At 34.6% G+C, this 15,512-nt stretch overlaps 1 protein-coding gene across 1 annotated transcript in view; it reads right to left on the bottom strand.

Annotated features, from left to right (window-relative positions):
• Positions 1 to 13,908, bottom strand: part of LOC111160908 (fibronectin type III domain containing protein 3C1-like) — a 51,279-nt gene extending 37,371 nt beyond the window's left edge. The window contains exons 1-13 of the mRNA XM_022524297.1: positions 13,828 to 13,908; positions 12,844 to 12,966; positions 10,166 to 10,241; positions 8,692 to 8,768; positions 6,697 to 7,150; positions 5,195 to 6,115; positions 4,632 to 4,684; positions 4,156 to 4,298; positions 2,270 to 2,329; positions 1,782 to 1,920; positions 1,215 to 1,268; positions 980 to 1,101; positions 721 to 895 (exon numbers count right to left, since the gene is read on the bottom strand). Coding sequence (XP_022380005.1) covers positions 721 to 895; positions 980 to 1,101; positions 1,215 to 1,268; positions 1,782 to 1,920; positions 2,270 to 2,329; positions 4,156 to 4,298; positions 4,632 to 4,684; positions 5,195 to 6,115; positions 6,697 to 7,150; positions 8,692 to 8,768; positions 10,166 to 10,241; positions 12,844 to 12,966; positions 13,828 to 13,908 — 2,478 coding nt within the window. The remainder of the gene's footprint in view (positions 1 to 720; positions 896 to 979; positions 1,102 to 1,214; positions 1,269 to 1,781; positions 1,921 to 2,269; positions 2,330 to 4,155; positions 4,299 to 4,631; positions 4,685 to 5,194; positions 6,116 to 6,696; positions 7,151 to 8,691; positions 8,769 to 10,165; positions 10,242 to 12,843; positions 12,967 to 13,827) is intronic.
• Positions 13,909 to 15,512: the final 1,604 nt, after the last annotated feature.

The raw sequence follows: 15,512 nt of genomic DNA, 5'->3' as shown, positions 1-15,512 counted from the left end.
CCAAAGTTGAAGAACTAAAATACTTCACCATGTATCTATTGTGTTGTTATGGCTGCTGCTGCTTTTAGCTAATCTTCTAGTATTTAAGTACCTTCAGAACTTCCTGTACTGGCTTACCTAACCTTGGCTCAGCATTGGTCCCATCTAGAACACAGAGATGGGAATCATGCAGTTTGATTGAGTAGAAATTAGCTTAATCATAAGGGAAAAAGGAGGAAGTCTGAGAAATAGATTCTTAACTGTAGAGAACAAAATGATGGTTCCCAAAAGGGAAGTGGGTGGGGGGATGGGTGAAATAGGTGATGGCGATTAAGGAGTGCACTTGTGATGAGCACTGGGTGTTATATTTAAGTGTTGACTCACTAAATTGTACACCTGAAACTAATATCACACTGTTAGCTAACTGAAATTAACTAATTTATTTATTTAAAAGATTTTATTTATTTGTTAGAGAGAGAGAGCAAAAGCAGGGAGAGTGGCAGGCAGAGGGAGAAGCGGGCTCAGTAGCCTGATGCTGGACTTCATCCCCGGACCCTGGGATCATGACCTGAGCAGGAGGTAGATGCTTAACCAACCGAACCACCCAGGTATCCCAACTAATTGGAATTTAAATAAAAACTTAAAAAAAGAAATTAAATCTAAAAATTTTCAGTATGAGATGCATGTAAAATGTACCTAAAACTGAAGTTGAAGATTAAAGCATGTGAAAAGAAAACTTACAGATCCTGCTTCTTCCATTTCTAGTACATAAGTAAGACTTTCATTTGGATTTGGGTTAGGTGGGGCACACCATTCTAGTGACAAATTACAGATTCCTGCTTCTTTTAGCTTAGGAGGTGAAGGTGTTGGAGGCATAGTTCCTGATGTATGAAAGACTGCTATTTCACTGAAATCACTGAAAAATAAATTAACATGGAAAAGTTATTTTCAGGTTCTTATTAAAGTATAGACTTTTAAATATTGCAATAATTCAATGTACCTCAATCCAAAGTTATTTTTGGCAGCTAGTCTGAATGAATATTTTGTAGAAGCATTCAATTTAAGGATCTTGTGCTGTTTCATGGTACCCATATAGCAACTTTTGAAGCCTTCACTTTTGCCCTTAGTAATAGATGAAAAATGTTAGAATATTATAAATGCTGCAAATATAAAAATTCATCATAATATTAATAACCATTTATAAACAAGTGCCTTTAAGAAATAACATGGTTTACCTCATCCCATTCCAAAAGGAAGCTGTTTATTTTGGAACCGTTATCATTGGAACCCTAAATATGTCAGAAAGATAAAATTATGATGTTCTGTTTTTATACAGTATATGTATGTACATACTATATAATTAAAGTGATTGAAATTATTGTAAAATTAATCTGCTTACATTTTGTTTTTTAAAGCAACCCAGATTTAAAAGTTAAAATGCATTTTTTTACAGTCTATAAGACATACCCAAATCCTATGTCTTGTTTTGTTTTCAAAGTTTTATGTAATAAAGAAAGTTAATAATTAAGAGGCAGATTTATTGGTAACTACAATTATAAATAAATTTAGGTTATAGAACTTGTCACTTCAACTTTTACTAATTGAAATTATGATTGACATTTCTCAGTTTACTTGATGCTTCATATAAATAGAAGAGAAAGATGATTATGGAAAAAGGAAAAGTGCTAGGGAAATAGGTCAATTGAGGCATGCATAATTTCATATTTAAAATTTAGGAGAAAGTAGAAAGCATGTTTTAAAATTAAGACATGTTGAGGAGACTTTGGCAGTAAAATACTTACTTTCCACTGTAAATTCAGGCTGCTCTTGGATCGGTTAATTAGTCTGGGTGCAAGTGGAGGGTCTGGTTCACAACCTGGAGTTGTGAAGCTAACCACTTCAGACATAGTTCTATGTGCTGAGCTTCTTATGGTCGTAATTCTAAAAATGTAATGACAGTTGTAAGCTTTCAAATATTTATCCTTTCATGTACTAAATTGGATGCTTGAATTCCCCGATACATATTGTGAGCTAATTATAAAAAATTTTCTAATACAGCCAAGTAGGATTGTTACATGTAATGGCTCCCAAATCGCCCTCTCACCAGTACTAAGTGAAAGAAAGTGAACTAAAGATGGATTTGGAGAGGGCTGTTTTGAAACATAAAGGATGGGCCATTCTGTTGGCAAGTAGCAATGCTGACTGTAGAAATCAAGTAGTAAACTGATACAGACTGGGGAGTCTGCCTGGCTGCAGTGTGGGTAGGGGTTGTGTAGGATGGAGTTCTTACCTTACGAAATAGGCCATGGATGGCTGTAGATCAAGTAGAGTAAATATAACTCCACCACCACTGTGAACATAATATTTCTTTATAAATGATCTTACAAGTATTTAATAGCTAAGAGTCCTAATCTTACATATTCAAGTGACAAAGAAGCACAATTTTCCTTGAAATTTAGATAATTTTAGCCCATTTTATATGTCAAAAGGTGATACTAACACTTCAAATTCTTGGGGCACCCTGAGTGGGTCAGTTGGTTAAATGACTGCCTTTGGCTCAGGTCATGATCCTGGGGTCCTGGGATCAAGCCCACATCAGGTTCCCTGCTCCATGGGGAGTCTGCTTTTCCCTCTCTCTCTGCCCTTCCCCCTGCTCATTCTCTCTCTCAAATAGATAAATAAAATTTTTAAAAAAATTATTAAAAAAACCCCAAATTCTTCATTTGCATGTGAAATTACTATGGCTTTATGAAATGAAATTTTATAATTTTTCCCACTGCAACTTCTTCACACTGTAATAATACAGATTTGTCTTTAATTAGCTTATTTAAAGCAGTGTTGATATGCAAAGCCTCAAAGACACTGTGCATCATGCAATTTATTCATTCAATTACAAAAGGAAATCTTTCTGGGGAGAGCACTTATTTGCTACATTGGATCAAGTGGCTGGGCTTCCACATCTATGTCTTTCTGAAACTGTCACAGGTGCCGAGGTGTACTCTGCCAACTCAAAAGGGTTCTTGCAGGCTCTACCCCAGAAATAGCCTCCAAAAAAAGTTGAGTTACTATTTTTAAGCAAAGGCTGATACTTCTAAGCAAAGAACACTCAAGGTGATAGGGTGATTATAGTATTTTAATAAAAAACAAAGATATTTATGAAATACATAACACCAGAAAAAGACCACCATGAAACCTCATGCAAAACTTTATTTTATAAGTAGCTTTTCTTACATTTTACATCTTCCCATCCCTCTACCCAATATAGAAGATTGTGTATTATAATTCTTAAATTTGAAATTTCTAGTTGCTAATTATAAAGGAAATAAAACTTTACATAATAATTACACTTAAAATTTCACTTTGAGTCTCCGAGTAAAGATGAGAAATTCTAGTAAACGAAATTTAAAGTGCATTATCATTTTAAAAGTGCTGTAGAGACAGCTCCAGATCTCTGACTTATTTCTTGCATAATTGTTTGGTGGGCAAAGGAATTTGTTCTTCCTCACTTGGGATTTACTTTCTCCTGTGCCTCTGTTTGTTCTTAGATTACATGTCCTCATTCAGTCGAAAAGCTGTTTGTTCAGAGTGGTTGGGTATGCTCTTGCTGTGTCATCCACTGTATCTTTCCTAGTCCTGATTGTATCTCTCTCTCTTTTTTTTCCTGGTTGTATCTTTTGAACACATACCTAAGCTCATCCTGCTGCTATCATAGCTCCACCTTATAACTAGCTTCTATAATGAAATTTCCAGGAAAGTCTGTCTTAAATCCAATTGCGACATAAATACCTCACTTGTGTAGCCTACCATAAAGTGAAATTTTTTTTCCCCTAAAATGACCTAAGTGAAAAAAGAAAAGGGAGAATTGGAGGGAACATTTTTTTCCCTGAGTCTAAACTTGTCAAATAGGAAAGCTGTAAACTGAAGAGAATGGACCAGTTGATATTTAAGATCCTTCTCAGCACTAACATACTTATGATTCAATGAATTTCAAGGACTGACCTAGCAACCACCCACCATTCATAAAACTATTTTAGTATGAAATTGCATTCAAAGCTTAGACAAAATTGCTGAAAAAAATCTTTAGAATTCAGCATAGGTATAAGTTGAGGTCTATACATTTAGATAGCATATTTGAATTGAATTATGAGAAATGAGAAAGATTAAAAAGAGACTTACACATATACATTTTTATATTTTCCATTTTTACCACTATTAGATATTGCCAGTTCAAATGTCACAGGAGATTTGGTGTGATCACATTTGTCAGAACAATGTAGTTTCCATGAAATAGTAGCAGATCTTGTTTGAATATCAGAAACCTAAATTAAATAACAAAAATTCAAGTAGGGTATTTAAAAAATATAATCTGTAATTTATGATATAATATTTACCTCAGACTTTTTGATGCTAAATATATTGTTCTCCTCATATTAGGTGCTTAAATACTGTGATTAAACAATGCTATTAATATTATATTTAATAATACCATTCTGAATCTTTATGTATTGAATAGCTAATGGAGATTATGAAATTTTAACCAAAAAAGGCTTCAAATTAAAACTTTACTAGAGAAAAATATCAGTGAACTTGCATATTTTAGAATGAAAAAGTAAATTAAAAGGAATACTTAAATATTCACTTTAGTTACTTACTACAGGTTTCTCAATGGTGAAACAGCATGACTTTCCATGTTCTGTTATGCATTCTAAAAGGAAACACCCCAAAATAAAATATTACATTGGTAAAGACAAAAGAAAGAAGTTAGATGTCTATTATCCCACTGCAAATACATCATCACCAGGAGAGCTACTAAACATCTAGTAGCAATTTACATTAAAATTTTAAAAGAAGAGAGCAGTCTAAAGTGTATGTTATTAAACAAACTCTAACAAAAGACAGAGTCCACACTTTAAATGAAATAATGTGAATTCATTAGGACTGTAGAGTAACTTGCAATGTTTCAGTGGCAGACAACTAGAAAAGAATTATGTGGTGTACACATAAGATATATGACACATTTTGTATGAGGATGGTCATTTCTCCATGATTTAAAAAGGTATCCCAACTGTGGTTTCATTAAGAGTTTAGATTTAGGGGTATAAAGAGGATAAGAGGAAATGGAAACAAAACAGCACTTAAATATTTAATATACACTGAGATTCCTAAACATAAGGATGTTTATTCATTGGCGACAAAGCCAAACTCCTGACCTTACCTTTTTCTGCAGCATTTGATGATGCGATCTTGCTTTGTTTTCCACCTGGTTTCTGCTTGATGTCTCCACTTTCTGTAGCACTCCATTTCTTTCCGTGACTAGTCTCAAAATGAACACTGGCAGTGTTGGAATTGCTGGCAGCATTGAGAGCACCATCAATAGTAGAAGTGGTGGGAGCACTTTCAGAGATGGGAGTGTTGGGAGCATGGTCAGAAATGGAAGAACTTGGAGTGCTGTCAATAGGTGATGGTCTGGGAGTACTGTCAGAAATGGAAGTATTGGGGACATAATTAGTGCTGGAAGGGCCTGAAACACTATCAGTGGTGGAAGGAAGAGCATTGTCTGTGGTGGAAGTACTAGGGATATGGTCAGTGGAAGAATTGTTGGAAGTATTGTCAGCAATATGAGTGCTTGGAGAGTTGTCAACAGTGTAAGTACTGGGAGTATTGTCAGCAATGTAAATGTTCTGAGCACTGGTCACAGTGTAGGTACATGGAGCATTATCCACGGTATAAGTGCTCAAAGTATTTTCAACAGTGTTGGGGCTCGAAGTATTTTCCACAGTGTAGGTACATGGAACATTGTCCACAGTGTAAGTGTTTGTAGTGTTGTCTACAGTGTAGGTACCTGATGCACTGTCAACAGTGTAGGTGTGTTGAGCATTCTCCACAGTGTAGGTGCTCAAGGTATTGTCAACAGTGTAGGTACTTGGAGCATAGTCCACAGTGTAAGTGTTTGGAGTAGGAGGCATACTGGAAAAATCATTGTTTTTTTTCACAGGCAAAGAGGTGTTGTTAACTATATAGCTAGTCTTGTGTCCTCCAAGTTGGCCTTCTCTCATTTTTTTCTTCATATGTTCTCCCATGTTAACAGCCCTTTCATCAAACTGGTTATAATTTGCTCTTCCATGGGAATAAATTTCTAAAAAAGACAATGGAGTACTGCTTAGTAATTATAATAATTACATATCTCAAGGTCTTTTAAATCTTCAAACCAAAAAAAAAAAGCACTGATAAGCAATGTTTTATTTTTAAAATTTTTCCTGTTTTGCTTTAATACAGATATTAGGTCTATATTTTTGTAATGTATTGATATGTACAGAAAGAAAAATATGAGCAGATATTGTTTTCCTAGGAAATAACTCCACTTCCAAATTTTAATGTCCTAAGATGATTATATTTTTGACCCTTCAGTGTCATTTATATTCCCACTGTGTGGCATTAATAATTAAAACACTCTTATAATTTTCCAATATGATTTTACAGACCCAACCAGTAAAAATAAATATCACAAGTCAATGTCATATCAAGTACAAAAATATATAGAAAATTATGTTTAAACACAAACCAGTACTCATTTTTATTAATCCTAATATGCCTGCATGAAATGAAATAATTCATGGAAATGTTACTACTTTCTACTTTTTTCATTTTAATAATTTCCCAAAACTCTTAATTTTAACAAACTCAAAATATTTCCTGTTTAAGAAAATTATATACTACCGTGCTGCTCTTGGTACATAAATGTTGCTTGTGGTAGCATCGGTGGTGGTGGCATCGGTGGTGGTGGCAGCGGTTGTGGTGGCATCGGTGGTGGTGGCAGCTGTGGTGGTAGCATCGGTGCTGGTGGCAGCTGTGGTGGTAGCATTGGCGGTGGTGGCATCGGTGGTGGTGGCAGCTGTGGTGGTGGCAGCTGTGGTGGTGGCAGCGGTTGTGGTGGCAGCTGTGGTGGTGGTGGTGGTGGTGGTGGCAACTGCTGTGGCAAAGGCTCTTGGATATAAGGCGGTGGAAATTCCCCTTGAGCTGGGGGATACATAAGTTGAGGACCTTGTGGATACATAGGAGGGGGTGGTCCAATGAAGTGTGATACTTGTGGTATAGGAGCAGGCATGGTTGTACGATAGTCACTTGTCTGAGGCACAATGATGATTTTGCGAATGCCATTTTCTTCCACCACCTAAGTTGGAAGACAGAACCATATAAACATATTAGAATTAATAAAAGTTGTCATTTTAAAACTAAGTTAGAATTATATCCTGTGCTCTTAATTTAGAAAACCTAAGGGATCAAAAAGTAATAACCAATTGAAACTATGTCAAGCAAAAGACAAGATAATTCTTCCTCATCTCCATATGTATGGCTTTCAAAAAGGTAATTTTTTAACAATAGATAATATATTGACGTTGTTTAAACCAAAAAGTATAAAAAAATGTAAAATTTCCCTCCTAAATCATATCTACTATTGTTCTTAGTTTCTTATGAATCCTTCCAGAATTTGTCTATACAAGCAAGAAATAGTTTCTTATTTTCCCTCTGTATTACATAAAAAGAAACATTATTTGCATTATTACTATCTGTACCTTGCCTTTTACACTTAGCAATGTATCTTAAAGATCTTATTATGTCAGTACATAGAACTACCCCACTGTTTTGCATAGCTGCATAGTACTCCATTATTTGGATATCCTCCATTGTACACAGTCCTCCATTGAAAAGTGTGTGCATTGTTTGCAGCCTTCCATGATCACAAATGATATTGTAATGAATAATTTTGTACATTTATTATTCCAAATTTGTGAAAAACACATCTGTAGGATAAATTCTTCAAAGTGGCATTGCTAGCTGAAAAGGTACATGCATTTGTATTTTTGTTAGTTATTGTTGAAATAGGTAATTCCATTTAGAATCAAACCATATTATATTGACTTATTTATCATGTTACTGAATTCCACAGCTGTGCAATAGGAAAAGACATATTCCCAGTTATAAAATTTAGAGGCCATGAAATCTCTTGTTAATGTCTATAGGAGACATACTTCCCTTTCCACTTTAGTGCTTGGTAAATATTTGAGGAATTTATAAAAACATGCCCTTTGTTGTCCAGCAACTGAGAATGAAATATTACTGAACAGAAAATATGTAATTTTAGGGAACAAAGCTTACACACTATCAAAAGCCATTACTGTAGCAACTGTAATAGGTAATCAAGATTGGTTACAGTACTCAGAAACAAAAAACAATAGAGGATTAATGAATATGACGAGATGCAAATTCATTAGATGAATAAGGAATTATTTACAAGACAACCTAAGGGAGATTCAGTTAAGTTTGACTGCATTTTTTTTTTTTAGCAATGATGATAATAAAATGAACAACTAAATGGTATTTCAGAAGTTCTATCATATAGTGACATAATAACTGTTAAATGATGCCTTAGGGCTAAATACTAAATAAAACCATACTCATAGGGGCGCCTGGGTGGCTCAGTGGGTTAAGCCTCTGCCTTCAGCTCAGGTCATGATCCCGGGATCCTGGGATCTAGCCCCGCATTGGGCTCTCTGCTCGGCAGGGAGCCTGCTTCCCTTCCTCTCTCTCTGCCTTCCTCTCTCTCTGCCTGCCTCTTGGCCTACTTGTGGTCTCTCTCTGTCAAATAAATAAATAAAAATCTTTAAACAAAAACAAAAACAAACAAACAAACAAAAAACCATACTCATATACCTGAGACATGTAACCAGGAGGAAGATATATTGGTGGCAGGGTACCACTTGGTGACATCAGAGGTACATCAGCGGGTCCTAAAAGAGAATTATTACTAATAAATTCCTTAATAACTTTAAACAAAGTCCATTTAGCTTTTCACAGTGAAAACCAGTTCCAAGCTTTGACAACAGCCAACCATTTTCAAAGTGTCTGTTGCTTACTTGCAAGGGAAACTAGGTATGAATGTAGATGAATCAATGGAAATTCATCACAATTGATGGAAAATAAAGCAACATAATGGGGATTGGGCAAAGTTTATATTATAAAAACATTGGTAAATTTAAACACTAATAAAAAGGAAGTATCAGCTTTCCAGTAAATTGTTCTTTTACTTATGTATATACTGAATAATAAAAGTTTTACTCTGAACCACAAAATAGATTTCTTTTAGTGATGTTACATAAGAAAACTTTAATTTTAAGCTTTTCATTGATAATAGTAAAGTGAAATAGCTTTTAGAAAACAGAATAATATAGAGAAGGACCCAATGCTACCCATGATACCCTACATTTACATTAGATAGTCTTACTGTCTTAAACATACAATTGCATAGGAACTGAAAATCCAACACAGAATGGAAACTTTTATGAGTCATCATTCTTTTGTTTATCTGAATTATAATTATTGCTTAGTTTTAAAAATCTATGTGGCTCTCAAGTCCTAGAATGGTATTTACTTTTAATAATGGGGAAAATAATATGAGTTTGTAATAAACTTTATATAGCAGCCATATGGAATCCATTGCTAAATGATAATTTTTTAAAAAATGATAATGTTTTGAAAAATTTTTGAGACATAGCTCTAAAGCACTTCAGGATACAAAATAATTGGCATAAGAACAAAAACAATCATCACAATTTGAAATAATATTAAATCTTGTATGAAGTAAATGTTAATTTCATATTACTATGGAATCAATTCTATGTGCTATACATTTGCTATGTATGTATACATATATATAGCAAACTAAAATGTATATATAAATAATTTATCCCCCTCCTGTATAGTGTTCTATCTTGAATACCTAGTACAGTGCTAGAACATGATAGGCACTAAAAGAATACTTGAATGTATGAGTGAATGAGCTCTCTGAAGGCCTCGGTTGTCCTCCCCTATAAGAAAAGAATCTAAAACTATCAGTCACTGTCAGTGTATGCCAGATGTGAACTTTTTCAAGTGAAATTACTGAGTTAATCTTCAATTAAAAAAGTAACTTACATGAAGATCTCTGGTAAGACTAGCAACACGAGCCCTAGTTATTATATTGATACTATGCTCCTATGAGGACCATATAAATTTAAGAGGATTCCATCTGGCTCAGATGGGAAGGGATACTAATGGAATAGATTACTAGTAAAGTCATTTCATACTAATATTTAAATTTACCCTATTTGCTTTCAAGAAACACACATCTAATTATACTTCTACTGACCTTGGATATTCTGAATATTCCCGTCATCAGACTTGATGGTGAGGGTCTCCCCAGGATTAACTTGAACCAATATAATCTAGAAATAAACCATTCTTTGGTGACATACTTTTCTGTTAATCTAAGAAAAATCATTGTCATTTTTTAAAACTTTTATTTAAATTCCAGTTAGTTAACATACAATGTAATATTAGTACCAAGTGTATAATTTTGTTATTTAACACTTACATACAGCACCCAATGCTCATCAAAACAAGTACATTCCTTAACCCTCATCATATATTTAACCCATCCCCCTAATCCCTCCATGTTGGCAACCAACAGTTTGTTCTCTGTAGTTAAGGGCCCACTTCTTGCTTCCTCCTTTTTTCCTTCATTCATTTGTTTCTTAAATCCCACATATGAGTGGAATCATATGGTATTTGTCTTTCTCTGACATTTCACCTTAGCATTATGCTCTCTAGCTCCATCTGTGTCATTGCAAATGTCAAGAATTCATTCTTTTTTATGCCCGAATAATATTCCATTGTGTATATATATACAACACATCTTCTTTATCCATTCATGAGTCAATGCACATTTGTACTGTTTCCATAATCTGGCTATTGTAAATAATGCAGCTATAAACATGGGGGTGCATATATCCCTTCAGATTGGTATTTTTGTATCCATTCGGTAAATACCTAGTAGTGCAATTGTGGATCATAAGGTGGTTCTATTTTTAACTTTTTGAGGAACAAGACAAGTATGTCCACTCTCACTTTTATTTAACATAGTCTCACAAAACCTAGTCACAGCAATCAGACAACAAAAGCAATAAAAGACTTTCAACCTGGCAAAGAAAAATCAAACTTTCACTATTTGCAGATGACATGATACTCTATATAGAAAACCCCAAAAGACCCCACCCTAAAATTGCTATAACTGGTGCAGGAATTCAGCAAAGTTGCAAGATAAAAATCAATGCATGGAAGTCAGTTGCATTTCTATACACCAATAATGAAGCAGCAGAAAGAGAAATTAAGGAATCAGTTCCATTTTCAATTGCACAAAAACCATAAGATATCTTGGAATAAACCTAACCAAAGAGTAAACAACCTGTGATCTGAAAACTGTAGAACACTTATGAAAGAAATTGAAGTTGACACAAAGAAATGGACAACCATTCCATGCTCATGGGTTAGACCAAATATTGTTAAAATGCCTATATTATCAAAAGCAGTCTACAGGGGCGCCTGGGTGACTCTGTGGGTTAAAGCCTCTGCCTTCAGCTCGGGTCATGATCCCAGGGTCCTGGGATCAAGCCCCGCATCGGTCTCTCTGCTCGGTGGGGAGCCTGCTTCCTCCTCTCTCTCTCTGCCTGCCTCTCTGCCTACTTGTGATCTCTGTCTGTCAAATAAATAAATAAAATCTTTAAAAAAAAGCAGTCTACACCTTTAATACATCCCTATCAAAATACCACCAACATCTTTTCAGAGTTAGAACAAACAATCCTAAACTTCGTATGGAACCACAAAATACCCCAAATAACCAAAGCAATCTTGAAAAAGAAAAGCAAAGCTGGAGGCATCACAATTCCAGACTTCCAAGTTATACTTTAAAGTTATAGTCATCAAGATAGTATGGTACTGGCATAAAAACAGACACATGAAAAATGAAACTTGACCACTTTCTTGTACCATGCACAAAAATAAACTCAAAATGGATGAAAGACCTAAGTGTGAGACAGGAAACCATTAAAATCATAGAAGAGAACAAAGGCAGCAACCTCTTGGACATTGGCTGTAGCAATATCTTACTAGATATGTCTCCTGAGGCAAGGGAAACAAAAAGCAAAAACAGACTATTGGAATTTCATTCAGGATAAAAATCTTCTGCACAGTGAAGGAAATAGTCAACAAAACTAAAAAGCAGCCTATGGAATTAGAGATGATATTTGCAAATGATTTATCAGAAAAAGAGCTTGTATCCAAAATCTATAAAGAACTTGTAAAACTCAGCACCCCCAAAGATAATCCAGTTAAAAAAGAACATACATAAATAATGAATCATGGAACACTACATCAAAAACCAATGAAGTACTGTATGGTGACTAATGTAACATGAAAAAAATAAAAAAGAACTGAACTGCAAAAAAAAAAAAAAAAAGACATGAATAGACATTTTTCCAAAGAAGACATCCAGATGGCCAACAGACACATGAAAAGATGTTCAACATCACTGACCATCAGAGAACTGCAAATCAAAACTACAACGAGATAGTACCTCACACCTATCAGAATGACTAAAATTAACACAAGAAATAATACGTGTTGGTGAGGATCTGGAGAGAGGGGAGCCTTCATACTCTCTTGTTGGTGGGAATGCAAACTGGTACATCTACTCTGGAAAATAGTATGGAGGTTCATTATTCTTAATTTGAAAAATATTCAAACTCACTAGTTACTGGGATCTGAAATGCTCAAGAAGAAGAGTACATTAGGATCAATGGGCACTTAGGAGAAATTCAATATCTCTAAGTAATGGGTCCTCCCCCAACCAAGTAAAATTTAATATAATAAGGTCATAGAAAATAGGTTCATTGACATGGAAAGACCAATTCCTACTCTCCAGGAAAAAAAAAAACACAAAAAAAGAAAAACAGAAAACAAAACTTGTCTGATGGTAAAATTCAGATGTACTTGTTGTATCCAGTATTGAGGACAAGAAGGCCATCTGGTATATCTTTTGGGATGAGTCACTGTTTGTGAATAATTAGTAGTATATTGTGTTCCAGCAGTGTTGTCCAGATGATAATTCTGCATCTAGTAAAAAAGAAAGGGCACTTAATTTCACGCAGGTCATTTTTATCTCAGTTCCTTTTGATATTGTGATGTCAAATCAAATTCTAATCCAGAAGTACAATATTTACTTTTTTTTTGAACTCCAAAGAAAAAAGTTAAGTGATCTTTTCACCTTATATATGTAGGTAAGACCTTTCCTGAATAGGGATGCCTGAGTAGCTCAGTGTCAGTTAAATGGATGATTTCAGCTCAGTTCATGATCTCAAGGTCCTAGGGTTGAGCTCCACATCAGGCTCTGTGCACAGTGGGGAATTTGCTTCAGTCTCTCTCTCTCTCTGCCCTTCCCTTGCTTTCTCTCTCTAAATAAATGAATCCTTAAAAAAACTTTTCTTGAATAGATTTCTTCAAATGAATAAATGCTAAATCTATAACATGTTCTTTCTTGAGACCAATTTTGTAGGTAGAAATCATTGCTGCTCAAAATAATACCTTTAAATATTAGAAAATTGAACTCAAAGATAAGGAGTATGAAAGAAGGTTAGTCTGCTTTACAGTCATATTTTTAGACTATTCATCAGAAGATACCGTCTGTGGATAGTATAAACTTTCAACACCAGGACTTTTAAGCTGGTCAAGGGAGGCTGGAAAAACAGCTAAAGCAACCCAAAAGGAGGTTATATGTGACCTAAGCTAATGTTAAATGTCTCTAGTGGGATTTTTAAAAGCATACAAGGAAGATAATGTTTGTGTAAAGACTGAAAACTTATAAACTAAGTGACCAATCATAAAAATGATACACTTTTTAAAAATAAAAGCCAATACTTGATTCAAGAAGGATTTGATCAGTTATAATGAAAAAAGAAAAAGCAAAAGTATCCTTACCTGATGCATGGGTTCGCCATTGATAACTGATGCCATGGGAGGTATTTCAGTAAGAGTAGGTGCAACCCCTTGTTCATCCATGTCTAAAAAGATTGGCTTTCACAGTAAGTGGTGTTTCTAAAGCATGTAATCATAAATTAAACAAGTGAAGTCAAAGTAGTGATTTTAAATGACAAAATATGATGATCTACTCCTTAGAAAAGCCAGCAGGGTCGGGCCTGGTTAGTACTTGGATGGGAGAAAAGCCATTTTAAATACTTTTTCTCTCCAAAAATGTTACTTAACTGAAATTGTTTTATGGCAACATTTCAAAATAATCATTGGTCTTCATAAATAAAAATATATGAAAATTGGTGTCAAGAGATTGGAATAGTTTTCTTCACTCATGAAAACAAGTGAAGATAGCTTCATTTCACAGTGTGAAGAATTGTTTAGTTAAACAAGTCATTGGTCAATTTGATCCATTTAGATCAAGTCCAATTAATTTCCAATCTATGATTTCAACTGCCAAATAAGACTTCATACTGATTAGAAGGCTGTAATAATTAACTAGATTCCTTTAAAAAGATAAGAACATAGAAATTACCTTAACTCAGATACTAAACCCAAATATCTTAAACATAACACAAAGCTTCAAACCCAAACCTTTAGACTTAAAATACTTTCCAGGTTCAAATACCTCATGTGTAGATGGCACCAAGTGATGAAATATGGCAGGTTAGCCCAGATCCTTGATTCCATAAACACTTGGACAAAAATCAGAAGGAAATATATGATTCTTTTGAAGGTGGAGAAAGAGGATACTCAAGAGAGGACGTTTCAGAGCTAGTCAAGTCCTCCAAATGAAGTGTACTGTTGTGCTTCACAACTCCTTGGTAACACTGGTGTAAAAGAATGTTCGCTATGTCATAATTCTAGTCACTACTTACATCATTTCCTTACCAAGATTTTTATATAGACTTAAGAGACTTTTTACTGCAAATAAAACTTTTCATAAATGAGAGACTAAACATTTTTTTAAAAGATTTTATTTATTTATTTGACAGAGAGAGAGAGAGACTGTGAGAGAGGGAACACAAGCAGGAGGACTGGGAGAAGGAGAGGGAGAAGCAGACTTCTCATTGAGCAGGGAGCCCCATGTGGGGCTCGATCCCAGGACCCTGGGATCATGACCTGAGCCAAAGGCAGACACTTAACGACAAAGCATCCCATTGCTCCTCAAATTTTTTTAAAAAGAAAACTTGGGAATTATAAAGACATATGGAACTTATGTAGCAGGAAAATGTATATGTTCTCTTAGGTTAACAATAGAGGAAATAGCTACATACTTAATGTTTTTTAAGTATCTACTCAATGATGAAAAGAACTTTAGACTAATTTAAATCTCTCTTGTTTTACCACAGAATTTTTTCCACTTACAGCTAAAGTAATTGTTCTTCAGCTCTTTCAAATACTGCATTGATCAAGATTTAAAGCAACATACAATGACATTTTACAAATAGAGATTATGGCAACAAACTCTTCACATGTGTGTGTAAATCCCTTCCCAACTCTTAACGTCTTAATTTTCATCAGAACTTCCAATCACTGGTGCGCATGATATGTCATATTAGAGTTTACCACTGGGATGGTGGTCCAAGATGGCAGAGGAGTAGGAGAACTAAATTTTGCCTGGTCCCAGGAAT

Source organism: Enhydra lutris, unplaced genomic scaffold (assembly GCF_002288905.1).
Source record: "Enhydra lutris kenyoni isolate GAN:26980312 unplaced genomic scaffold, ASM228890v2 scaffoldscaffold79, whole genome shotgun sequence".
Lineage (NCBI taxonomy): Eukaryota > Metazoa > Chordata > Mammalia > Carnivora > Mustelidae > Enhydra > Enhydra lutris.
Note: the sequence above shows the minus strand (reverse complement) of the source record. Positions and strands in the feature narration are given on the sequence as shown.